Here is a 26,256-nt window from a genome sequence, read left to right on the forward strand (position 1 = left end):
GTGGGAACCTCCTTACATCCCTACAGAAGATGCATGGATGCAGAGAATTTATTTAGCTTTTGTACTTCATCCTTATCTTCTTTGAGCACTCTTTTTACATCTCAATCATCTGTCAGCCCTACGGACCCTCTGGCAAGCTTCCTGCTTCTGTTGTCTTTGAAAATAATTTTATCACATGTTTTTATGTCTTTAGCTACTTGTTCCTCAAGATACGCTTTTCAACAAACTTAGGGTTTCTCATTTCACTTAACAGATCTATACTCTTTTCTCTTTTCCTTATTTGGGCAGAACTTGCACTTTTTGAGGGACAGGATCCTCTTCCATTCAGCTATTAAATGAGCCTGGTCTGAGGCAGCAGCAAAGGGAAGGTCCTTTTGAACTGACACCACCATTTTAAATATGCAGTGTACCAAATATTTCCAACATTAGAGACTGATAATTGTCTGTGCCCCGCTCTGTCCTGTGACAGACGCTATTCTGTGCCTCTGTCCCCCATGCCTATTTCCGACTGTCCTCATCCACACACGTGGACCCATTACTGATGTGGCACAATGTCGTTGCAGGGAGGAGCCTGATACAGGCTCAGCTCTCCTTCTCTTCCTTCCCTTAGATAGTAACGCACCTCCTGCTTTCTAGCGAAGCACCAGAAGAGAGGAGAGCTTCTACAAGGTATGGGGCAAGTGTGGCTCTGAGACTTGAGTGGGGGGGAGATGTGTGGGAAAGGTACTAAGGAGGAAAGGAGGGTTTTGTAAGGAGATGTAAAGTACTGCACGGTAGAGAAAGAGCATGGGATCCCAGTGCCATCTTGTTCATCAGCTTCCACAACAGAGCAGTGCTTTTGCAGAAAAAATTGCTGTGCCTGAGCCAAATCTGACCAGCTGGAAACTGAGGGAGGAGGTGGGCAAACAGAAGGAAGTGCCTGCCCCCACCCTAGTCTTCCACACCAACCCTTCTGGCACAACAAATATTCATGATTTCATAGTGTCATGGTATTGTGCTCCTCTCTTTGGGGCTGCTGTTGCACAGGCTTCCCAACTTCTCCAGTGCTGCACAACTCTACTCTCATGACTGAACGCAGCACAGAAGACCCAAGACAAAGTTCCCCAGGAAGATTAAGCACCATCCTAGTCTGAGGCATTTCTTACCAAGTGCTGTTGGTTATAGAGTCCTGAAAGTCTGTTTGTTCTGTGAATCCTGTTCCTAGGAGGTTTATTTTGCCTGCGTACAGAGGCTCAGCCCAAGTATTATGCATTGCTCTGGATGGTAGGATAGCTAAGACTTAAATGTGACAGTGCTGAGTGTTTTAGTGACTTGTTCTCCCTTATATATTTTACTCTCTTATCGCTGACAGTCAGTGGAGCTGCACCGTTAACTCTGTAGCAAGAGGTTTGTGGTTTTGGAAAGAAATATTCCCATGCCACTTGTATGTGGCTTAGCTGGTGAAAACAAAGCTTTTATCTATCACAGCTCTTGTAGATAACAGGTCCATTCTCTGTTGTTTCTGCTGTACAGATGTTCAGAGTTGAATTCTGTCCCTGGTTGCTTGTCAGTCCAATAGGTTGTTCTTGCAGAGCCGAAGAAAGACAGAGTAGCTCACGCTGTGTATCTCAGTGCAAAACCTCACTGGATGGAGCCGCAGACTGGAAATGCACATGCTGCAGGCATAAAAATAAAATATTTTGTTCATATGGCTCCTTTAAGTGGGCACATTCTTGCAACTGTGCCCTCTGTCTGTGATGTTGATATGTTAATATGTGAGATTGAGCTGGGCTGAGCCCAGGCAGTCCCTAAGTGGTAAACTCTTCATAGGTGGTGACCTTCCCTGGCATTGTTATTACTGAATTTTGACCCAGCTTGGTGTAGGGTGTTGAAATCTTTGGGATGCTGCTGTCAGAATATGTTGCGTGCTGACATGATTTAGGCCTTGGCACTTTTCATCAACAGAGAAATGCTGATGTTCTTGCTCAGAGAATAGCATTCTGCCAAACTAAAATACTTCCCTAATGCTCTCAAAGCCACACCGCTTTTCATTTTTCATTTTATCAATCTTCTGCTGCACTGGTCCCACAGAATTGCAGTAGCCTGATGCCCCTTGGATCTGCTTCGCTACAATAGGGAATCACAGAGAAAATTCACCTCCATGTAGAAAGCCAGCACAAAATGGGGAGTACTGGTCAACTCATGCTCCAAACTGAAAAATCTTCTTTTGAACATTGCATAGACTTCATGCTAAACTCTGTACAAAAGTGATTTTCACACAGAACTTTATGCAGTCTAAAATTGTCCTTGGTTACTCGAAAGCTTAAAGGAGTTGTATCAGTTAGTTATAAGCAGAATCTGTCTCTCTGTGAACTGCAGTGCTGTCCTTTGGGACAAAAGGTGCTTGAGAAATGTAAGTTATGACAATAATGTAAAAATACCTGTCTCTCTGTGTCACAGGGTAGTGCTTGAAGTCAGGCACATGCAGAGAGGGGAGGAATGGGCCCCTGGCAGGGGAGTTTTCATGAGGGCCCAGCACTGACCCATGTGGAGTGAGAATTCTCAAGTTACAGATGGAAGGAGGAACAGGATCACAAAAACAAACTGGTTTGAAGTTCAGGTGACGAGAAGTGGTAGGCTGGAGTTCAAAGACAGGATTATTGGCTAGTATTGCTTTAGTAGTTGGTGAGGGAAGAGCTTAAGGCCACAGTATTACTGCATTGCTGATTTATCAACACAGCCAACACTGTGTATGGTATTTGAGTCGCTTCTAAATCCAGCCACTGGCAATGAAAAGCACATTTAATCCATGTGTTAGATTGTTTGAAGAAGTATCTGTCTCCTGGTCTCTCCCTAAGGTTGGGATTGCTGAAATTGAAATGGAGGTGAGAGAGAAGATTTTAACTGTTTCACAAACCCTTCTCCTTCTGAGGGGGTCACATCTCCAATAACATCTTTTAACATTTGAGATACTGAAAAATTAAAGGCTCTCTCCCCTTTTGCCCCCTGCAGAGAGAACCCCCACTGTCTCTTCTGTGACTAAGGGTCAAAAATCAAAGACAGGATTTGTATTTAAACAGTTTATTGTTTTTAAGTGTAAGGGCTTCTCTTTTTTTCTCTCTCAAGCTGGGATTAATGGCCTACACTTAGGAGTTCCACAAATCATCTGCCTTGTTGGCTCTGGTCTCTCTGCAGCAGCCCACTGCTGCAAGATAAAACACCGAAAAACATCCCTTATTAAAGTAATTCTCCTTTAGCCTTTTTCTTCAGTTCTCTTCCATGAAAGAGTATCATTGTTTAACTAGTTCCCACAATGGTTAATTCCCTTGATTTAATACCTGCATGCTCTGTTAGCATGCTGGCTGTGGGACGTTGTAGACTGAAGCTCCAAAAATGTCAGTGCAAGAACAGAGGAAAGTTCTCAGATTAGGCCTGAGTTGCACCTGCAGAGTTACATCAATGCTGGAATAAGAGTGGGGCAATCAGAGGATGAACCTAAGCTATATTTGCAAATCTGTAAATAGTATCCAAAGTAAGAATTAGAGCATCAGTAAGTCGACAGCGAGAAAAAGGGATGAAAATGTTGGAATAGCTGGAAAGCTGAAGACTGAGAATAAAGCACATTGGTAAAACATAGGGATTATACTCCACTATTGATGTATATTGACAAAACCCTAAGGCAATGAGCTAGAATAGCAGGCATATAGCAGACCATAACTGACCTATGTACTTGTCCTGGTTTCAGCTGGGATAGAGTTAATTTTCATCTTAGTAGCTGATACAGCACTGTTTTGAATTTAGTATGAGAATAAGGTTGACAACACCCTGATGTTTTAGTTGTTGCTATGCAGTGCTTACTTTAAGTCAAGGACTTTCCAAGTTTCCCATGTTCTGCCAGTGAGCAGGTGCACAAGAAGACAGGAGGAAGCAGAGCCAGGACAGCTGACCCAAACTAGCCAAAGGGATATTCCATACCACAGAACATCATGCTTGGTATATAGACTGGGGGGAATTGGTTGGGAGTCACAGATAGCTGCTCAGGGACTGGCTGGGCATCAGTCAGCCAGTGGTGAGCAATTGTATTGTGCATCACTTGTTTTTTTTTTTCCCCTTGGGTTTTATTCCTCTCTCCTCTTCATTACAATTATTGGTTTTGTTGTTGTTATTATTATTGTTGGTTATTTTTACTTTCTTTCAATTATTAAACTCTTCTCATCTCAACCCACGGTTTTACCTTTTTCCAGTTCTCTTCTCCATCCCACCAGGGCAAGGTAGGGGTGTGGAGTAAGCAAGCAGCTGCATGGTATTTAGTTGCTGGCTGGGGTTAAACCATGACAGCACTCCAACCTACGTGGGGGGCCCCAGCACCGAAACAATCCTAATTGCTATAGGATGGGTTCATACTAAATGAGCAGATCTGTCTGTGGACTGACAAAAAAATTGCCTTGGGGCCACATAGTTCAATCAGTCGCGTGAATACAAATTCACCTATAAGCAGTAAAAAAGAGGGTGCTAACAGATCCAAAAGCATGTGAAGACCTTTTTATAGTTAAAAGTGAGATTTAACATATCTCAGAATTAATCTCCAGTGATGTTACAGCCCCTCTTGTGGATCACTTTACTTGGACATCTTTAGTCAAGTGCAAAGGGATTCTGCAAGCAGGAAATAGACAACTTAGCCAATAAATACATGCTTCTTACAGCTAACACACACAGAAGCTAGCTAGGATTTAGTGAAATATTAGGCTAAGCATTAGCATACTCGTTGCCTGTATGAAGGCACCTGAAGAGTTTTTGCTGGTGAGGCAAGCATCAGTCAGGACAGAAGAGTCAGCCTCCATGGTTGCCATCTGCCACCAGCTGGGCCAGAACTGATAGCACTGACAACTCAGCTCAGGTGACCCCAATGATTTGTGACTGGTCCTCAGCCAGACTGACTATCTGAACTAAACCTCCTTTGGTTTTGTTTTTCCTCTGAAACTTTATATCTTTCCATGCTGGTGTTTTTTCTTCTTGAATCCCAGGGCTACTGCTGGTGCTGTCTTAACAGCCCTATATATTATTATATATACATATATAATATATAATAGCCCAACAGTCTATAATTTTTGCCCTGCAGACTTTCTCCCAGCTTATTCTCAGCAGTTTGAGTCAAATTGCACCGTATCAGTGATGGGCTCTGGATCCTTGGTACACAGGTGGTTAAATCCCTGGGCTGTGTGTCAAAGGGGGAAGCTTACAGCAGGTATTGCAGAGAACGAGGGGCTACAGCACCCTGTTGATTTTGAAGTGGCATAATTTTGGAGGTTGCTCAGTATCAGTACTTTATATATTGGGGATCTTGGTTCAGTTCTAACAGGAGACAAGAAATAGCCCTCTAAGTAGGGTTCTTCATATGGTTTCTTTCTAGGACTTTCTGGTTAAGAATGTTTTGGGTCAGGCAAGTTGGCACTTCTTCTCAAGTCATAAAATATGGCTGGTTTTGCAAGAGGCTTCAGGGTCATTGTTCCCAGATGAACCTAGCTTAGTAACCATAAAAATTACTTCTATATTGGAGCTGTCTGATGGTCTTCACAAGTTAGGCTGCAAGAGCATCTACCAGCAGTTCACTTGCTTAATGTGGCACTGCCTAGCTATTTCTTGTCACTGGCAGTCTCAGAGCTGAGCTGCAGAGCCCAAGAGCCAGCCATGGGAAAGGAGTAACTCTTGATTATAGAAGTGGTCCTGCTGGGGTACATCTGAGTTATACGAGCAGGAAGTGGTGAAGAAGCAAAGTTCATGTTGCTACTTCCCCTGTCACATCTGCTTTGCTGATGAAAAGCAGGCTTTGGTTTGCAGGTTGTCTGGTACATTTCAGGCTCCTAGGTTACCAACACCGAGGTAGAGTAAGGGCGTGCTACTTGTCAGTGCTACAGTTTCACTCTCTGCTTGCTCCAAAATAGGGGATACAGCCTTTCTGCAGTTTTTCCTAGCTGCTATTTGTGGTCACCCATGCTAAGCTGTCACAGAGAAAAACCTCTTTCAACCTTCGTTATTGTGGCCCCGTCCAAGAAAAAAAATGTATTTATTGCAGGGCGTTCATTTTGTCTACATTTTGTCTCACCCTTGAGATAAAGAGTATGTCACCGCAGAGGAAAAATGCATTCTTCTATTGCATGACAGAATCACTTGTTTTATTGGAAACTGTGGCAGCGTATTGGTTGGTCTATGCAGAAGGTTTTCCCTGATACCAGCTTATTTGGGTGATGTGTTCAAACTTCTTGGTGAGACTGCTGCAGAGAAAGAGATCTGTTGGAATAAGCATACGGAACAAGTTGTTTGAACTACTGACTTAAGCTAATTATAGCCTCTTGGCCAAGGCGTCTCCTCTACTTGCTAATGTCTTTCCACGTCTAATAACTAATGTCTACCAACGGCTGGTGCGTGCTCATCCATGTATAAATCACAGCATTGCCTATAAGCTTTCTAGAGGCTAGACTCAGCAGTCCCAGCAGCTCATAGATGTTGACAAGCATATACTTCTTCCAGCTTTGCTCTGCCACCAAGACACAGTATGGAAGCCATCGCCAAGTTTGATTTCAGTGCCTCTGGAGAGGATGAGTTGAGCTTCCAGGCTGGCGATATGCTGAAGGTAAGTGCCGCTTCAGGCTTGACTAAACAGCATTTCCGAGAATGCTGCCATTCTATGCTCCCATTTGCCTTGGCAAAACAGATGAAGACAGATGCCTATAGATTGGGATAAAATTGCAGGATACTCATCTCCCATAGGGCTTGCTATAGGTCAATGAACAATACCCGCGTTGCTTGAGTCTGTGTCCACTTCACTTGATTTTATACCCATAAACTATGGAATTAGTTGCCCTGCAGTCCTCCAGTAGTCGGCAGGGAAGGATAAGTACCTTTGCTGGAACAGATATCCAGTTCTTCAGTGGACAGATTATGAGGGTCCTGTCTGTTTCCATTGACTATATAGGTAGTCTAGGGTGACTATGTTTAAGATAATTATGTCTAAAGGCAGGCAGGATGGCTTCCTTATTTCCAGCTCTTGAACTGTTTAAAAGATAGTAGTTATGCATTATAGAACTTTTATGTAACTTTTCACTGTAAGTAGTTACTGTTAGTTGCTGCAGGGGTTTTAGGCAATTGCAAATAGAAAATCCATGAGACAGTCTGTTACACACATAAATGGAAGAGTTTAAGAGGTCTTGGGCTAACAATATATACATCCTTGCAGGAATTTAGCAGTGAGGGAATGACAGAAGTAGGGTTGATCATATACGATACAGAGTATTTAAGAGTCTCTTTAAAGTTTTTGCATGTGTTATGGTAGAACAGTTCTTGTTAACCCAACCCTACCTCCCTGTATGGTCCCAGCTATTCCAATTAATAAGATACTGGGTCTCAGCCTTGCCTCTTCCATCACCACCATTTCTTATTTTATTGGCCTTTTAATTCTTGAAGCTTAGACAAAGCTGATGGCATCCAGAACTCATTAAGATCAAATACCAGTTTTTCCCAAAGAGCTATGAGCAGGTTCTGGAGAAATCACTGCCTTTCTTCAGCATAAATGAACACTCTCATTTCTAATTCTTCCTTAGATCAAAAGTAGTCCCCATGTCCCTACTGTCCCGTGATTTTTACCTGATACCTTCTTCCTCAGAGACTTTCATCAAGTCCCTGGCTGGGGTGATGGTGTTGACTAGATCAGTTTTCCTTCTGTTCCTCAGTTTCCCTTCCTGTAAAATCATTATAAGCTAGAGTTTCCTTTCAAAGTACGTGGGAAGCTACTGATGAAAAGTGTCAAGTAACACTAAATATCAGTATTATTATTAGTTGTCACAGAGACTTCATTACCAGAAAAGTCAGACTACCTCTTGCTTTAACATCCTTGAGGTAAACAAAATAACACCTTAGCTGCCCAAGCCATAGTAACAGCAAATTAGCCTGAGTAACACCTTTCTTCTGGCATACGCACACATACATTCATACCCTGTCATAAGCCCCCTCCTGCTGCCTGCACAAGCTGCTTGCTGGCTGTCTTTTCTGATTTATGAAGGAGATAAGATGAACAGTATTGATGTAGAGATTAGAAAACAGGAAGCATGAGGCCCTCAACCAGCAATGACAGGAGGAAATCCACCCTCTCAGCCCCCCCACATCCTTGTCTTAGAGGATGACATACTGAGAGAAACCTGCCAGCCCTGCACCAAGAACCAGCAGGTGGGTCTTTCTGGAAACTTCACTGCCAACAGAGCAGGGCCTGAACATGACCAGAGAGGGAGTAGCTATCATGCCCTTTGGTCGGCCACAGCACAAAAAAGAGCCTTAATCCGGTATCTGGGGATGGTAGAAGCAGTGACTATACAAGCAGGAAATTCCACAGCTTTCTGTTTCCCAACCTTTCTGTATCCAAATGCATAAAAAAGGCCTACGTGGCAGGCAAGGCAATGGGGAATTGGCCCCAGAGACAGTAACATCCTGTTGCCAACACCAAGTAGTAAGAATGTGCATTGGGCTCCCAAAACATGGGATTGGCTTACAAAATATGCATTATTATTGTTAACAATAGATTTTAAATTAAGCCTTTTCCACTTGCTTTCTCCTTTTAAAACTGTCATGGCTCATGCTTTCAGGCTCCTCTCCAAAACCAGAGAGAATAGAAACATGTTCTATTTCATAAAGTGGAATTCTGTCCCAGGAGTTGGAATGTCACACAGAACACCAAAGACCACAACATCTGCAGTAAAATCACAATGTGGTTGCATTCCCGTCCTCTCTCCTCTAGCTGAGGGCTGTATCAGGGGCCATCAGCCAGGGAGCAGTGAATATGGGCAGTCCCTGGTCAGCAGTGCAGTCCCCCAGGACCATTACACTCGACTTCAATGTGGGTACACTTGAAGCTGCTCCAGTGTGCACTGTGGACTGGCTTCCTGCTATCCTACAATCTCTTAAGTGTAATAGTGGCTTTAAAATGTTTTTTGCCTCCTCCCTTTATCTACCTTGGCAATGTCCAGGGTAGCTGAAGGGTTAACCCACTAATTAACCTCTTGCAAAATGACATATGAGAGAGCACACAGTAACATCTGTGCAGTCATGACACACACACACACACACAGATATAGCTGTATATCCCTTTATGCCCATACACGTCAAAGGAGTTTTCAGAGGTTTTTTCCTCCCTCGTGAAACTGAGATGCTCCGATACCAGCTATCAAAAGCAGCAGAGAGAACTCCTTAAACTCCTATTAAGTCTTTCAGAGCTGAATTTCTCCATTTCACAGACATCAGAGACATGCAAACAGCATCCCCAGCCACCTGGACAGGCATTCAGATGAAGGGATAAAGTTAACAAGCAATCCCTCTAATTCTGCTTGGCCTTCTTTATTGCTTTGTTTGCTCTGAAGTGGTCATCAGCCAGTAACCTTGCTGCACGGTGGGTGGGAAGTAAAGCATATGTGGAGTTCTTTTCTATTCTTACAAGAAATGCTAGGTTTCTGCCAGAATCTTAGATACTTACGCCTTTCTCAGGAGACATGTTTATTCCACCCATCTCTCCATTGCAGGTTTTGAGCTCCCAGGAAGAGTGGTACAAGGCTGAGCTCAGAAGTCAAGAGGGCTACGTTCCAAAGAACTTCATTGATTTTCATGTTCCCCCGTAAGTGCCACGGAAACTGTGTGCAACACCATTGCACGTTTTCACAGAGTGCTGCCAAGAACATGTGTGCATGCATACACAAGGGAAGACATGACAGAGGAAGCACTGGTTATTACATACTGCAGTTTAAACTGGCAAGGACTGCCATAATGCCATACGTAGTTCTGCCAGTGCATCTTATTTCTACCCTAAAGCATTCCCTGCTCTTTCAGAGCTGAAAGGATCTCGGCGCTCTCTCACACTCCCAAGTGACTGACGCCTTTGTTACTGTTACTCAGAGGGAGGTCACTGGGTTGTGGTAGGAACTGCGCTTAGGTCTTCTCGGCCAGAAGGAGAATAGTCATGTTGTGAAGTCTTGGCAGCAGAGGCTGAGCACAAAAGGAAGAGCAAGAGATATTTTTGAAAATGTAATTCCCTCCCCCTTGACTCTTAACGATATTAACTCCCTTTTCCCCACCCTGCCATCCACATTTCCCTCTCCTCCCTGCAAAGTGTGTGTGAGTTTCTCTCGATACAGTAGAGGTCAGTGCACTGCTACGTGAAACCTGACAGCTGGTGTTACTCATGGATTGACAGAGATGATAGACCAGACATGCTCCCACACGCGTGCAGACACGCGCGTGCATGCACTGGTGCCCTGAGCAGGCAAACTGGGAGGGTACAGGGATTTTGAGGATACAAATAAGTGCCACTGTCCCCTTTGGAGGTGGCACTTACTGGCCTTTTTGGATGTAAGCCAGACTGCTTGGCTGAGCTGAAGGGTGTTATTAGTTTGCAGTGCAACTTATGGGCTTGTACTTCTGCGCTTCAGGGCACTGAGATGTCCCAGTTGGTCTTGTTCGCTCTTTCACAGGGCTGTGGCATCACACAGGGACACTAGCAGCTTCTTTTTTCACACACTTTTTTTCTCATGATGCTTTTTGTGCAAGAGCTGTGAAGAAATACTTTGCTTTTATGATGCTTTTAGCTCTTAGAGTAGCAGGTCTGCATTTTGAACCAGTTCAGGCTAGACACCAGAACCAGATGTAGGGCAGAAAGCCGTCTCCTACTTTTGATGGGTGGGTTTTTCCCATTTTTGTCTTATCAAGTAGTCATTGAGGCTGGTTATGAATGTTGATTAAAGTCTGATTTCCCTTTGCTAATGATACATAGGTAAACTGTGATGATAGTAGGGAGAAGTATAACAAAATTTAGAAGTGGAAATGACAGAGGTTATGGAACTATCAGTCCTTAATTTTAATGGAATACAGGCAATCAAGCATTATGTAAAAGCAGAAAACTTCAGATTGTAGATCTTATTAGCTGTGGAGTAGACATATATAAATGTACATAATGATTTTTTTCTCTACTGAGAAATTCCTACTGACACGGTATTATTTTACTATTTATGGTGACTTTCTTATTATTAGTCCAGTGCCTTACACTATCATTTGTTATGCCTGGCTAAATTTACATAAATTTGCTTATGTATTCCGTGTTTCTGTGGTTTTGTGGTATTGTAACTCTTGCAGAAACCAATTTATTAGTACTAAAACTTTCATGGCTTATTTCTGCTGAAAATTTATGTGTGTCCCTTGCAATATATCCATCACAGTCCAGTAATTTTCAATCAGTTTACCAACAGCAATCTGATGTATATGTCTGAATTATGCATGTATGTATACATACAAGTTTGTAATTTAAAATTTCTTTGAATAACACCTTACTGTACTGTGCCTGTTATTACAGTTTCAGCTGAGTGTTGTTTCTTAACAGGCCAAAGCTTACATTCTTCTCTTTGCATTTATGTGCGTTTACTGCTCAAAGAAAATGGTCTGCATGCGTCAAAACCCTGTACCTTAGCATGTACATGGCCACTGGGAGTAGTCATCTGTGCTCCTCTGATCCTTTTGTTTTGTCTTTCCTCCACACCACTTATTCACCTTCTCCCTTCCCTCAACTTTTTTGTTCCTCACCTTAATTCACATGCCTTGTTCATGTCTCCATGATTTTTCCCACCTGACAGCTGGTTTGATGAGAGGATATCCCGCCATGAAGCAGAGAACATCCTCATGAGCAAAGGAGTTGGCTCCTTCATTGTCAGAGCCAGTCAGAACTCTCACGGTGACTTCTCCATCTCTGTCAGGTATCTGCTTCTCACAGCATTTTCCTGCTGCTTTTCCTTTTCAGTGGTGTCCCTAGCCTCCTCTTGACGGGATTCCTAATGTGGCATAACCTCTTGGGAAGTTTGCATGCTGCCAGTCACTGGCAGTGCTGCTGTGTTGTGAATGAGAACAAATTAGGCATCTGATTCCCAAATCTTCCTGCCTCTTTTCAAGTGACAAAGTGAATGCCCATTCCAAAGCTGCATCTTCTGGTGACCTGCTTCTCTGAAAGAGCTGCAGCAAAGCAGAGTGCTACATGGGACATCTCCCATAGTGCAAAACACACATTTGTTTTAATTCCCTGACAGTTCTGGTTGCTGAATCAAAGAACTCCACTACTGCCATTAAGAGATGATTATTACATTGCAAACTTATTTCCCACAGGTCATGAAACAGCCATTGGACAGGAACGGCTTTTAGTTGCTTGCAGCCCAGCTGCATTTCAGCAACTTATTGTAGCCCAGCCCTTCTCAGAGTGTTTGCTTCAAAGCAGAGCTCTTAGATGATGGCTGGTTTCCCAGTTTTCAGACAAACAATTGATAACCAGTTTTAAATTGGAGTAGTGGTTAACAATGTATTTTCCAAGCAGCGTGCACTTTCTGATTCAGGGAGCTCAAGAAGTATCTGGGAGGAATGCAGGAAAACATTTTGTTTACATCTATAGCAATAAACTAAGTACAATCAGGATCTTTCTCTTGCCCTGAGGTCAAGCAATGTGGCAAAGCACAGATCCACATGGCTAAACCATCTTCACCTCACAGAACAGAAAAGCTGTATTCAAGCAGCTCACCGCAAACAGTTCTTGGTCCACTCTGTCTGCCTAACCATGGTCCAGAACTGTCTAGGAGAGAGCTTTTTGGTTTAGACCAAAACCATGCTAATACTTCAACAGCGCGTGTGACTGTAGCACTCCAGGATAGCGCTCAGCCCGTGCCTGGTCCCTGTTTAGTTTATTTGTGCAGATGTAGCCTCTGAGATGAGTGTTGTGAGTTCTGGAGTTACACAGAGCAAGGAGGTAGGTACCAAAACCAGATCACATCTAGTGCAAAAAGGAATTGACCAAATCAGATAAGAGGTAAGAGGAGGGGAGTTGCAAGTGGGAAGCAGGAGCAGAAAGTTGAGACAGTTAATTTGGCTTGTAACAGCAACCAATAATTCCTTTTTTTCTTTTCTTTTTTTTTCTCTTGGGTAAGGAGAATGACCAGTAGTAGTGATATTGCACTAGATAGTATACAATTATAAAACTCAGTGTATGGCTTTGTGTAACTATGTCTGCATATAGTGGTGATGCCCGTGGTGTGAAAAGGTATAATATATCTCTTATAGGCAATGCAGACTGGATGTTAACAGGAACATGCAGAGGCTAGTGGATAGACTACAACTGCACCTTTGTCTCCCATATAAAGTACAGAATAAAGCTATTAGCTATTTGTGGCCCTGAAAGCTCCTCTGGCCTTTATTTCAAAGGAGGGGCTTTAAAACCCTATGCTTTGTTCCCATAGTGCTTTGTGACCGGGCAGACCTGCGGTGCTCCATGTTTGTATGTTGATAAGTCTTTTGAAATACAGAGCCACAGCTAGGTCCAGTACACACAAGGACTGCCATTGCTTTACTTTCCAGAAGTCTAGTTTTGGCCAAGCAAGAAGTTTTGGTACCTTTCTGGAAAAGACTTTTTCAAAAAAGACAAAAATGTAATCTGGTTGATGATCCCTTACTTTTTCAATTGGATCCAGACATGAAGATGATGTGCAACACTTCAAAGTGATGAGGGATTCAAAGGGTAACTATTACTTGTGGACAGAGAAATTCCACTCGCTAAACAAGCTGGTGGACTACTACAGGACAACTTCCATCTCCAGGCAGAAGCAGATCTTCCTGAGGGACAACAGCCGAGAAGAGAAGGTAAACACAAACTGTCCTTAGAAGTTTCTCAGGAAGGAATTCAGCCTATGAGAATGTCTTGGGGAGGGGGCATGCGGGGAGAAAGTGTGTCCTCAGACACCCTGTCATATCACTGCACTGACGGGCCTTGCGACACAGATTTTTCATGGATTCAGCAGTACGTACGGTTTTATAATTGAGCAGAATTTTCTAGTTCTGTTTTGGATAGCAATAGGCAGTGCTGCAAATGTGCACAGAGGTGCTTTGCTAAAGCTGTGCTAAGGCCCCAGAGCTGAAGTTCTAAGATGCCTTACACATCCAAGGGAAGCAGAACTTACCTTATTGAAATGCCTAGCTTTCATAAGGGCAGGTACTCAGCTGACTGGTAGGTTGTGTCTGAGAAGAATTTGAATCTGGTCTCCTAGTGTCCTTGAATGCACCCAGAGTGCAGCTGTTACTACAGTTGAAAGTTTGTCTGCTCAGAAGAATCATCCATCTTCTGTTACCAAGCAAACACAGTAACGAATTTGGAGGAACTGAGGGCAAAACCTGGAGGTATGGGAACAGGCTGTGCGTTCAGGGAAGATGTAGTAGCTGTTTGAGAAAGCAGGGAAATCTCGGTCCAATGAATGCCTGGGTTTGTGCCAAAGGAACAAGCAAATGACATAGTAGAGAGTGCTGTGCATTGCACACACAGTACTGGGAGTGAACATGCCCAGTCACTGCAGTAACCAAAGTCCTGCTTTACTGGGAAACGGATTCTGGTATTAAATTACCAGGATGTGCAGGTAAAGGCAAGGCATGAAGTATATGATTTGCTGACTGCAGCGGTAGTTTTATAGGCTGCATGTGGGTCATTCTTACTGGCTCCAAAAGAGACATGATATGTTTTTCAGTCTGAAGAAGGGGCTTGTGTTATTGTCTCCTTCTAGACCACTTACAATGCACCAGTAAGGTATGAAATAGAGGCTATGGGACCTGTGAGAGAGATCACAGTGAAGAATTGTCTGGGGAAGGAGAAAGGAAGACTGTATGCATGTATGTCAGTAAACCAACCTGTTTGGGCTGACTGTGAGCACGAAGGGAAAGAGAACAGCATTTGCTCCAAGATGCAGACAGGCAAATGAAAGGAGTAAAGTTTACTTTGGCAAACACTCTGTACATTTGTTATGGTGATGGTCTCAGCAGGATATGTTTAGCACTTGTCACAGTGGGGTTTCTGTTCACAATTCAAATTTCGAGATGCTACAGCCATATGATGAAATGACAGTAATATACAGATTTCGGCACAGAGACAAATGAAGTCTAAGGGCAGTATTTCCTAAAAAAAGCTTGGTTTCTGTGCCAGTCCTTACATCAGTGGCCACATTTTCAGTCCACCACCTCCCATTACTACCCAGTCTTCAGATGGGGAATGGCTATGACAAAGATCTAAAATATGGGATTCCTGATTTGTCCTTTTGTTCAGAGGGGTAGGATCCTTCCTTTGGAAGAGCCTCCAAGGTAGAGGTCAGTGGCAGCGATCAGTGTGCAACAATTGCTAATCTTCAGTCAAAGATGTGTGGGACACAAAAATCTGACCTCACTTTTGTGATCTTTCTTCCATCAGGAAAGGCATGGTGGGAGCCTGGAACGGATGGGCCGGGAAGGATTCCATCTGTGTGGAGCAGCTGGAGAGGATAATTTTTCTATATCCAAGAGAAATGTAGAGCATCCTATCCCCATACTGCAGCAGCAACAGGTACTACCAGGAATGAGGGGCTGGGATGTCAAGCCCAAGCACCTGAAACATTGGCCTTGATTGCTTAGTAACATGTGAACAGTCACTTTGTCAAAAATCTGTCACCCTGCTTTAGGAAGCAGTCAGTTAGGTCTTCATATTGGGGTAGCAGCAATGATTTTGTCACCCTGGGGAGCTCTTTTGATGTGCAAGAAATATGTGGGCTTTTATTTAGTTTTGTGATCCGCAACTGATTGACAGACCAGCAAAAAAGTCAGCTTACAGTGGCTCTTTCACTGGGAACCTGGGAGAACTTCTAAGGAATTTTGGGAGCTCCATCCCAAAACCTGGAAAACAAAGAATGGTGTCACATTCTCGCTTTGCTTAGGAAAGGAGAAAAGTATCATCCAGTGAGAGTGCAGAAAAACACTCCCAGATCTTGCATGCACACACATATATGGTTTCAGGAACTTGTCTCTAGTCTGTGGGACAAAGGAAACCTTACTGCCCGTTTCTTCTTTCTGAGTTGTGCTACTAACATTCAGCATGATAAAACACATCACAGGGATGAGAAATGACAATGTTAAACCTAGTAGAGTTTGGTTTCCTTTAGAACAATCCTCCTCCCTATTCTGGGCCCTCTCTGCACTCTTTCATCATGTTGCATCCCTGATGTGTGAGGTTTCCTTACTCCTTTGCTTCCACAGGAATGGAGAGAACAGCAGTATCTGGTGCTGTCTTCAAAGTTCTTCCTGATTAATTTGGGGGAAGTAGTTTTCCTGGGGTTGGCTCATGTCTCTAGCTAGAGAGAGTGTAGTATCATCCAAGGAAAGGACTTGTCCTACTGAAGTAAAGAAATCCAAAACGCTGTTTCTTAAGGCATGAGAGCTCCCACATAGCAAGGCCAGGGACAATCATGAAATAGCTGTTCTCTCTCATCAGACAAGCAGTGTTGCCTGTCAGGGTACTGCTGAAGGAATAATACAGCTTCTGACAAAGCTGAGGGCCTGAACTCTTTGGAGCATAGTCTATGCATCAGTCACACTTGATATAGAGCAGAAACACTCACAGGAGTGAAGCAGCCATGTAGTAAGTCTTGCAGCTGCAAAGCCAGATTAAGTTCACTCACTTTCTGGTAGGGACAGGTAAGGTGCAAATTGTGCTCCAGTCTCAGGCCTCAGCAAACTTTTAGGCTGACAAAAGGCACAAGTGAAACCAAGGGAGGTTTTCAAAGAGTGAGTGCAAGAAAGGAAGCAACAAGACGGAGAGGACAAAAACTGTTTGCAAGCAACAGCAAGTACAAGCTGTTGTTCTCTCTCCCCTCTGTTGAACACAACTTATCAGACTCTGTGTCACTGAAGCACTGCTGCAACCTGAGCTAACATGATAACAGATTTTGTCACACTGTTATTGTAAAAAAAAAATGCTTAGTGCATGCACTAAGGGCCTGGAAGGATGAAGACACTCAGCACCTCTCCTCTGTGCAGACAAAAGAAAACTTGCTCCCTAGATGTTGCCCCCTTCCTCTCTCCATCTGTCTGGGCTGATTTGTGTTGATATGACTTCAGATGTGTGATCATATGTCTTCTTTTCTTTGAACCTGATTTTGCCCCTTTCTTCTTTGGTTAATTGGGCTACTGGGTTCTCAGGCTTGCTCCCTGCCCTTCACAGAATGGAGCAGTCCAAGAAAAAATAAAGTAGTGAATCCTCAGCTGTGCAGTCAGCTGTGTCAGCATCGCTGCCATTCCACCAGTGTATGGGATGGAGCAGTGGGCAGGACTGGGACATAGTACCTCCAGATTGGCAAAAGTCCCCTGAGCAAGTATGGTTTTTCACCTGTGAGAACAGCCTTAGGTTTTCTCCAACAGTCCCAGAGGCCGAAAAAATCCCTCTCTGACCACTTTTCCCAGTGGCTGTGGAACACAGCTGCGAACAGTCAAATTTCAACTTCTAAGAAGAAAAATCCAAAACAGAACAGTCTGAGGTGACCTCTTCCATGACAGGCATTGCTTGCAGGACGGCAGCCCAGGGGTTGTATTGGAAGTACACATCTAAGATGATTTACCTGAGGGTTGGACCCTGACTCCTTGGCCACCAGTGACTTTTAAAGCTCCTTATTTATACATCTTAGCACATACGTTACTTTTCTCTTGCTGTTTTCTTTCTAGGATAGATATGGTGGGAGTCTGGACAGGAAAGATGGGCTGCATGGACTAAGGGATCACGGCCAGGGAAGTGCAGCAGCTATGCAATGGAGACACATAGACCCACTGCACCAGCAGACACCGGTAGGTGATGCACCTGGAAGGCCCCATCTGCCCGACTTAGCAATGGCCAAGCAGTCTGGGCAATGTCACCTGCACAGAGGCTACATGAGGAATAGTGTATTAAGCCTGTTGGGCCGTATCTTAGATGTTTTTGAGTTTCAGGACTCTGTCCCAGACACTTGAATCTGCTTCTGGGGTACTCTGAGGGCAGGACTATGGTGTTACATGACCATAGTTCTAGGGCTGCTCTCAAGGCCAACCTTAGTTAACATACAGACTTAGTAGGAGGGAACTTAGCATGAGCTTCACAAAACAGGCATCTGGGACATTGTGAACGAGCCCAAGCTCACCCATGGGTTTGGATTCAGGCCAGCAGAAGATATTTCTGAAAATCTAATGATCTCTCCTAGAAGAGCTTCATGCCCGCTGATGGGACTGGCTTTGCCACCACAGCCAGGCCTTCCTAAGTACAGTAGCTATATGTACAGTGCTCTTTTTAGGTCCTGTGGAGAGTTGCCTCATGATACTGTGCCATGCTTACAGCATTTTCTGTCTTGCAGTGCACTTGTAGTCACACTGTCTCTTCCACTACTTTTTGCTTCAATCCTGAGAAGACCTGTCATCACACAGTTCTACTTGTCTGTTCCTGGTGCATCCTCTCAGACCTACTATGCCACCAAAGTGGAACTCACCTACCTGTCGCCCTTATCTGTCAGAGCCTCTCAACACACTGGGTGTGGGCGTGATCCAGATATGTCTCTGCAGACATCTCAGACTGCTCCCCTACCTGGATCCATACCTGGCAGTTGACTTCAAGTAACAATTTGCTCTGCAAATTCCTAGTATGTGAATGCCTGCTCAGAGCACGGTGTCTTTCTCTGCTTCAGCCTGTGATTCCACTGCCAACTCTAATGTATTTCTCCATCAGCTCCTAGGAGTGTGACCTAATTCACACTTCTCTTCCTTGAGAAAATGTACAGCTTAGCCCTGAACGACCAGAGAACCTAGATCCAAGGAGAGAAGGGAAGGACAGAAGGCCTTTCTCAAGTGTGAGAGCAAGGACAGATTAGATTAGGAAATTTGGAACAAACCGGGAAACAGGGACATGTCTTCTTTTGGCAAAAGCCCCAGATCTTTATTATAATCCAGCTCAAAATACAATGGCTTTTATCATCAGAGGCTGTGACAATGAATAACAACAGGCCCTTGCCTGCCACACCCTATCAATGATCTAGAAGCCACAATCCAATTATAGGAAGGTCTATATGTCCAGCCAAATAACTAGGAGTCATGTCTAAGCAGGGCCCTGAATGGAAGATTTGGCAAAAGAGTCTGTCTTCAAACAAATCTCTCCATCTGTGCCCACAAAATATACCTCCCAAATTGTCCATGCTCCATGGTGTGGGTGCCAACAATTTCCCAGAAAAGAAGCCCATGCCATGTCCTTTAAAATCTAACTTCCAGTCAAAATAGGAGATTGATTGCAAAGCCCCTTATGACAAAGAAAAAATCTTAGTGCTCATTAAAGTGAGCTCCAAACCTAAAATAAACTGATACACCCAAGCAGTTCCTAAATCCTTGAGTTCAGGGGACTGACCATGGGGATAGTCCAAAGAAGGTTTAAGACCTTCCCCTATGCCCCAGAAGTGCCTGAAAGAGTAAATATCATTCTTTACAATGTTCACTAGACTCGCCTGTGTGCTGGCTCTCCTGATGTATCCTTCATAGCCCTCTGCTGGCCAAGGACACATTTCTAGTCTGTACCACCAGCAGCTCATGTCCCTAGAGGTGCTCCTGTAACTGGCTTTGAATATGGCTACCATGATTGATCTTACAGGGCAGAGGAGACAGAGACATGTGAACACTGTTTCCTGATGACCTGCTCTCAGCCTGACTTCTCACCTCAGGGTGTGAATACCCATAAACATACTGAGGCTGCTGAAAACCCAAGCACAATTCCTTGGGTGTCCCTGTAAATTGGTCCCTCTTCCTGGCATCTTGGCCACTTCCTGTTTTAATTGCAAGATGGTCTCAATTTCAGCATTTCTTGTCCTCTCTTATTGAACATATATTCTGGGGTATAAAAGGGGTAACAGGAGAATGACCTTTAAGAGTTCTGGCTCATTGTTCCCTTCCTGTCTCTATCTCCTTTCCAGCGAACACTATGGGTCCGTGCCTTGTACGACTTTGATGCTGTGGAGCATGATGAGCTGGGTTTCCGCAGCGGAGACATCTTAGAGGTCCTGGACAGCTCCAATCCATCATGGTGGAAAGGACGTCTGCGTGGGGAACTGGGTCTCTTCCCTGCCAACTATGTCACACCGGTGCCCCTGTGAAGGCACAGTATGACCCAGAGGGCCATGTGGGAGCTGCTCTTCTGACATGACAGGGGGACAGAGAGGGAGCGCATCTTCCCTTGCCCCAGGACATACAGTATTTTTGGTTTTGTCTTAATTTATTGGCAACTGATCTTTTGAAATGCTGGTATGAAAAGGAACCCTTTGAAGAGGATAGGATTTCTTCCCCTATTTTTCACATCCATGAAGGGGAGGGAGCAAAAATCCTGGACTGTTCATTGAGATCTTACTGGATCCTCCCTGCCCTGTCACTTATTTGGCTAAGTATTGATAACTTCCTGCAGTTAGGTTTGTTCTGTGGAAATGCACCTCAGACAAGTCAAACTTCAGTATTCAGGTAAACCTCGCCTTTCCTTCTGGATCTGGTAGCACTTATAGTCTCTGCAGGCTCCATTTCACCTATCTTTCAGAGGCAGGAGGAACACCCTGGTGAATTAAATGATCATTGGTAATCACATCAGTTCTTTAAGTAGGGGAGGAAAGTGAGGGGGCCTTAGGTTGAGCTGCCAGGCAACCTTGGCTTTCTAAACAGTTTCTGCCTTATCCCAGCAGTACTTTCTGTGGGTATGGACTGTTATGGATATACCAGTTGAAGGGAAAGGATCCTGTAAGATTTTGTACAAACAAACCAGTGGTGAAGGTGTGGGAGAGTGAGAAGCTACTTTCTTTGCTTCTTCTGATAGTCCAGCTCTTCTTTCTTCATCTCTAACAACAACTTGTCCCATTCTCAAGTGGCTCTCTCAGGTACCTACACTTCTCTTTAGACATCCTGGTTAGAGCAGGTCAGGCCCTTCGGCTATACTAATATTCACTTCATTGGATAACAGTGAATATCCCTCACTGGTTCCTTTTGTAAAACTGAATTGGGGAGGGGCTGGAGAGAAGAGGTTTTTCTGGTTTGGTGGCAGAAGTTCTTTCCCTGAGAATGCACTGTGTTCAGGATCGCTGTGTACACAACTCTGACTTGCTAGTGGAATGTCTCATCCAACAGGTTAAGCTGTTGCTTTACAGTATGCAGAGAATAAAGTTGTGGCTATCAAATAGTCTGTTCTCTGTTCCATTTTCTTTTGGATGAAATAAGGTAAATAAGTTTTCAAATAATTGCTAAGTAAATGCCCAGATGTGATACAAATATACTGCAAATGCACATTAAAAATTATTCAAATCCTGTGAAAGAGACGCTGCTGCATAACCACTGCTCAGACAAGTTGATATTAAACAAGCTGCCTGCATTTTTCACAACATGTGGGACCTTGGCAGTCACAGCAAGGAAGCGATGATTTATCATTCTTGGGAAAGAAAGAAAAGGCAAGAGAAAACTCCAAAAACAAATCCAATCCAGCAAGAAAAATGTTCTTACCTTTTGTTAGTCCCAGTGGGAGAAAATTAATCCGGAAATAGGTTCTTGGTAAAGTCCAATTCAATGTAGCTGGCCTAAATAAAGCTGCCAGCTAGACAGAGTATTAGCAGAAAGAACGCATTGTCATATTTTTGAGAGAACTCACAGAATCCAAGTTGGGCTTGGAAGGGACCTCTGGAGATCATCTAGTCTAACCCCACCCCACTAAAGCAGATTCACCTAAAGCAGGTTGCACAGGATCACATCAGGCAGGTTTCGAATATCTCCAGAGAAGGAGGCTCCACAACCTCTCTGGGCAGCCTGTTCCAGTGCTCTGTCACCCTCAAAGTAAAACTCCACCGAAAGCAGATTATTAATGGATGAAGTAAAATTAGAGTAATTAATTAACAAGGTATATACGTTCTAAATAGAATAGATAACTTGGAAAGACCGGTTAAGAGCTTATGTCTTGTCTACCAGGGAATGGAGACATACCATATGACCTCCTGGGCTGGACTTGGCTCTGCTCTCTTGCAGGAGCTCTGTTCTGGGCCTTTAGCATCTCCTTTTGAAGTGAAGTCCATGAGGCTTCTTTTGGAACAAGTTACGTTATTATTGGATTGGTGTGAGGCTGTAACTCAGTGACCCCACAGTTTGAAGTGTTTTGTTGTGATTCGCTTTTTTAACTTTTTTTTTCTTTGCTAAGGTAATATCAAATTTGGAAGAGAAAGGATTAATATTCAGTGAGAGAGAGGATTAAGACCAGGGGAAGAAGGAAGCAAAGAAACCAGAGACCAGCAAAGGCAAAGGAGGGATATGAATGATTGATTTTTCATATTCAGGTCTGGCTGAAACTGTAGAAATGGTACGTTCACAATTATTCCCACCATGTCAAATCATCTTTCAATTAATTCTCTTTTTTATTAGTTACTTTTAAAATTAGAAACAATGTCTCCTTTTCCTTTCCTCAGCACTCTAAAGACCCTCTTGGTAGTGAAGATGTAGTTGCACAAAATTAATTGAAGATAATGCACTTAGCAGTTTGATAGCTCTTCACACATTTGAAACCCCTTTACAGAGATTAACTAATTAAGCAAGTCTAAGTAGTACATTGTAAGTACCCCCATGTTAACTCATTATTCGTTTGAGGAAGAGGTAAATTTTCATGTGATTTTTTTAATAGATGTTTAAGGAATTAATACTTAAGGTAATTAGCGTTGAAGGACTGAACACTAATTATGGACAACATACCAGAATCACAGTAAAATCATGATTTCCCATTATGAGCAGCACTTAATGACACCAAAATTACCAGGAGGCAAAGGTATCATGGCATCTGTGGTAACTATACCTGTGCCATGTTCTGCACTGCCTTGTGCAGCTGGCCAAGTTTTGGTCTGCAAGACCCAGTCTCATTTGCCTCAGTTTTTGTCCTTGTCTGCTCCCCAGAGCAGGGGCAGTGATACCTTCATTTACTGGGTAAAGTGTCAGACTGTATTTTTGCTCCCTCCCACAGGAAAAGCTGTTTTCCTCCCAGCAAAACAACAGCACAAAGAACCATGGCCCTTCCCAAGTCAATGGAGTCTCTGGATACAAGGAAAGGTGTGAGCAATGAGGGGAGTTTTGCTGGGGTAGAAAGTGGTGTAGCCACAGGATGGAGGCATTTTCCATGCCTAGTGCCATTTTCTGCTGTAGTCTGCCAATGACATGACATCTCCCATAGATCAGGTCATTTAATAAGGAAAAAGAGAGAGAGACACTCCTCCACCCTCCAGCCTTCCTGCTCCTTCTCCCAACAGGTTTTCATTGTAACACAATCCTTGCTAATATTGTGGTGCTTCACTTACACCTGTGCTGTGAAAACCTCAGATTCTATTGCCCATGCAAGAGGTACGTTGTAGCGATGTAGTACAGGAAACTTAAGATGACAGGGTGGTACACTGAGTTTACCTGGCATTTGTCAATGCCTAGTAAATAACCAACCCTCAAGAACACATGCTGAGAGAGCCCACTGTGAAACCAAAATGGGAATGAATAAAGAGGAACCCAGAGAGATATTTTGTTTGGTATTTTTCTTAAGCAAAAAAGACAGCTCATGGGAAAGAGATTGTAAACAGATAAAAGCAGGAAAAGTATGTGGCAAAGCAAACATCATTATAACAAATGAAAGAGAGAGCTGGACTTGTACATGGAAAAATCAGTTTGATGAGTTCAGCTGAGCTGTGCTTTCTTTTGTCTGAATTAACTTTTTGCTTACATTCTGCTGCAGATCCATATTTTGTTTAGATATGTCTCTGTGATTAATAAGGCCGAGTGAAAACAGTAAATGGAATTCTCCTTTCTTGTGAAAGCTGTCTGGGGAGGGGTTTATGTGCCACAAAATAGAGATCTCTCTGTCTTGGTGTACATGTGTAATAGAACAGCTGCACCCGCTGGAGCATGCTGCAGAAACAACAGGAACATGTCTGGATCCCATCTGACTGCTGACAACGTAAGAGCACCAGGGAGATGATCCTCAGTGCTGCCACAAAGTCAGCACCTGATCAGGCTGCTAGGTCAGTCCCCCCCTGTACAAGGGATAGAAGTTCCAGCATTGTTTTTCAAATTGAAAGTGGTTCTCTTACACCCCAAAAGTGGGCTGTGCAGGAAATTTGGAACTTTTCACAACAGGCACCTGTTCGTCATGTTTTGTATTCAGCAGCCCTCTCATCTTTCCTCCCCAATGGGATCCTGATGCCCCAGGCTCTTGGAAGGACATTTTGCCTTCAGCCCTTGTGGAGAGCAACCAAGGATGGCAGAAGCAAAAGCTCCAGCAACCAGGACGCTGTGGTCAGGAGAAATCAGCCTTGAACAGCAATATGGTATCAGCTGGGACATTTTGCACTGGAGGAGCAATGCCCCAGCAGCTTAGTCCCACAGTGAGGTGAAGTATGAGCTCTACCCTGAATGAGAAGCAGCAGGTCTTGAATTATATCAATGTCACATCATAGGGACAACAAGGATGTCTGGTGGGACAGAGATGTGGCCATCTGGGCTAGGGCTGTGCTCAGAATCTTCTGCTTCTGCAGCTCTCTACCGAGGAGCCTGGTTAGGCCAGACTAAGTGTGAGAAGTATTTGGCAATGCTGTTCCTTCCAATGCTGCCCATCCTCACCCAGGCCAAGAAACCTAACTGTACCTCACTACAGCTGCAGCCCATCGTCTTGTGGTCCACAGATGCACTAGAAAGACCATTACCGAGCTTTTGCCTCTGTGCTGAAAGTCAGTCCTCTGCAGGCATCTCATTTCAAATACTTGTTCAAAGCAACGGGCTTAGCTGCTTTTAAATGAAGCCCCACAGAGCTCAGCTGAAACCATTAGTGTTCCCTAGATCATCCAGGCAGTAACATTTACTGGTTAAAACATACACATTGACTAAAGAGCTTCTGACACCCAGCCACTCCTTGCTGCTGAAAGCTTTGCATTTCAGTGGGGAATTATGAACTGAGTGTACGATAAAGCCTTTAATAGCACTGAGGAAGAGGGCAGAACATTGCCAATTTCTCCAATTTTTAGAGGCAGCTTTCATGTGACAGAATTCAGGAGCCTTAATTTGCATCAAACGCAAAAGGAATTTCTTACATAAGCAGAACTGACAGTAAAAAACAGCCAGTGACTTATCTGCAAGCTACAGGACAGCAGGGAAATGGGTAAGTGAGTAGGAAAAGTTCACTGACCTTTGTGCAGAGGGAAAATTCAAAGCACATTGTCTGCTGTCATTGTGCAAGTGAGAGCTGCTTGGCGGATGTCCAGCCTGCTAACATGAAAATGCAAAATTTCACAAATGGCAGACGTGCAGGGATCCTTGTAGACATACAGAAATAAAATTAGCTCTGGCTACAAAGGGAGGAAGAAGAAACAAACAAATTAAAAGATCTCTATAGATACCTTGCGGCTTCTCCCCACTAATCCAAACAGATTAATTTCCACCAGGATTTATGGAAGATAAAGCTGTGGCAAGTTTGTTTGTCACAAACAAAAATGAGAGCAAATCTGTGGGGGGGAAATGCGGTTTAAGACATAAGCCTACTATTATGCATGTAAAGCTATAAAATGGTGACAGTGTCCTGGTACCATAACTGCAATTCAATGCTCTGCTGAAGAGGCATTTCTGGGAAACGATTTCATGATAGCCAGTCAGAGATAAAGAAAAGGAAAGTAAGAGGTACCTTCTCTACTGATCTAGAGGTTACTTACCTTGTACATTTTATGGCTATGCTGTGCTGAGTGTGTCTGACTGCGGCTGTAACTTCCTTGTAGTACTGGCCAGTCCCTCTCCTTGTCAAATTGCGAGAACAGAGCTACTGCAGCACCAACAAATAGTGACAAACAGCAGGAACCAGTCCAGGGTCACCCTTCTCATGACTCAACACCTTCTACCAGGTGCAGCACACCAAAACTTTGCTCGCAAAATGCTGAATTACAAGCAGACTGCATCAAACTTTTTTTTTTTTTTTAATCTCATCAAAATTTACAGAGGAAAAAAATCAACCACAAGTTTGCTACCAGCACCAAGGGATTGGGGAACTGCCCTTTGCTCTGCTCCTTCTAGAGTCATTTTCCTAAGAGCTGAATGCATGTGTACCACTGACAACTCATTCTGAACTAGCAACTTTTTACACTCACTTGGCAGAGGTGTGAATAAGAGACATGTGGCAGCAGAGAATCAGCTCTCTGTAGTTGCATATCTATATATCTGAGCTTGCCATTGTGATGGCAGCTATTTGCCTGTTACTGGATGAAGATGGTCTGTTGCTAACAATGGCCATGATTTCATCAGAGCAGGTGAGTCAATCTAACAGCTCACTGCCACCCTGCAGAAAACGATCCCCTTGTTTTTTGCCAGGTTAATGAGTTGAGTCAGCTCAGCGAGGGC

General features: G+C 43.8%; 1 protein-coding gene and 1 long non-coding RNA gene across 4 annotated transcripts; one reads left to right on the forward strand and one right to left on the reverse strand.

The window, feature by feature from the left end:
- The first annotated feature begins 598 nt into the window (after window positions 1-598).
- On the forward strand, window positions 599-21,217 carry GRAP2 (GRB2 related adaptor protein 2). Of its 2 annotated transcripts, XM_040596778.1 has the most exons (8): window positions 599-669; window positions 6,508-6,610; window positions 9,543-9,634; window positions 11,640-11,759; window positions 13,512-13,680; window positions 15,269-15,400; window positions 17,548-17,667; window positions 19,803-21,216. In XM_040596778.1, exons 2-8 carry the CDS (start codon window positions 6,533-6,535, stop codon window positions 19,980-19,982), a joined length of 891 nt encoding a protein of 296 aa, XP_040452712.1. In that variant the 5' UTR covers window positions 599-669; window positions 6,508-6,532; the 3' UTR covers window positions 19,983-21,216. The 2 variants fall into 2 exon arrangements, with proteins under 2 accessions (XP_040452712.1, XP_040452713.1); XM_040596779.1 differs by lacking the exon at window positions 599-669 and having other exon boundaries at window positions 6,509-6,610; window positions 19,803-21,217.
- LOC121089500 lies at window positions 15,417-25,717 on the reverse strand. Of its 2 annotated transcripts, none has more exons than XR_005828230.1 (3): window positions 25,578-25,717; window positions 25,058-25,137; window positions 15,417-15,726 (listed from the first exon to the last, which is right to left on the reverse strand). It is a non-coding gene; the product is annotated as an uncharacterized LOC121089500 (long non-coding RNA). The 2 variants fall into 2 exon arrangements; XR_005828229.1 differs by lacking the exon at window positions 15,417-15,726 and adding an exon at window positions 21,341-21,454.
- Window positions 25,718-26,256: the final 539 nt, after the last annotated feature.

This window comes from Falco naumanni, chromosome 5, assembly GCF_017639655.2.
Source record: "Falco naumanni isolate bFalNau1 chromosome 5, bFalNau1.pat, whole genome shotgun sequence".
Taxonomy (NCBI): domain Eukaryota; kingdom Metazoa; phylum Chordata; class Aves; order Falconiformes; family Falconidae; genus Falco; species Falco naumanni.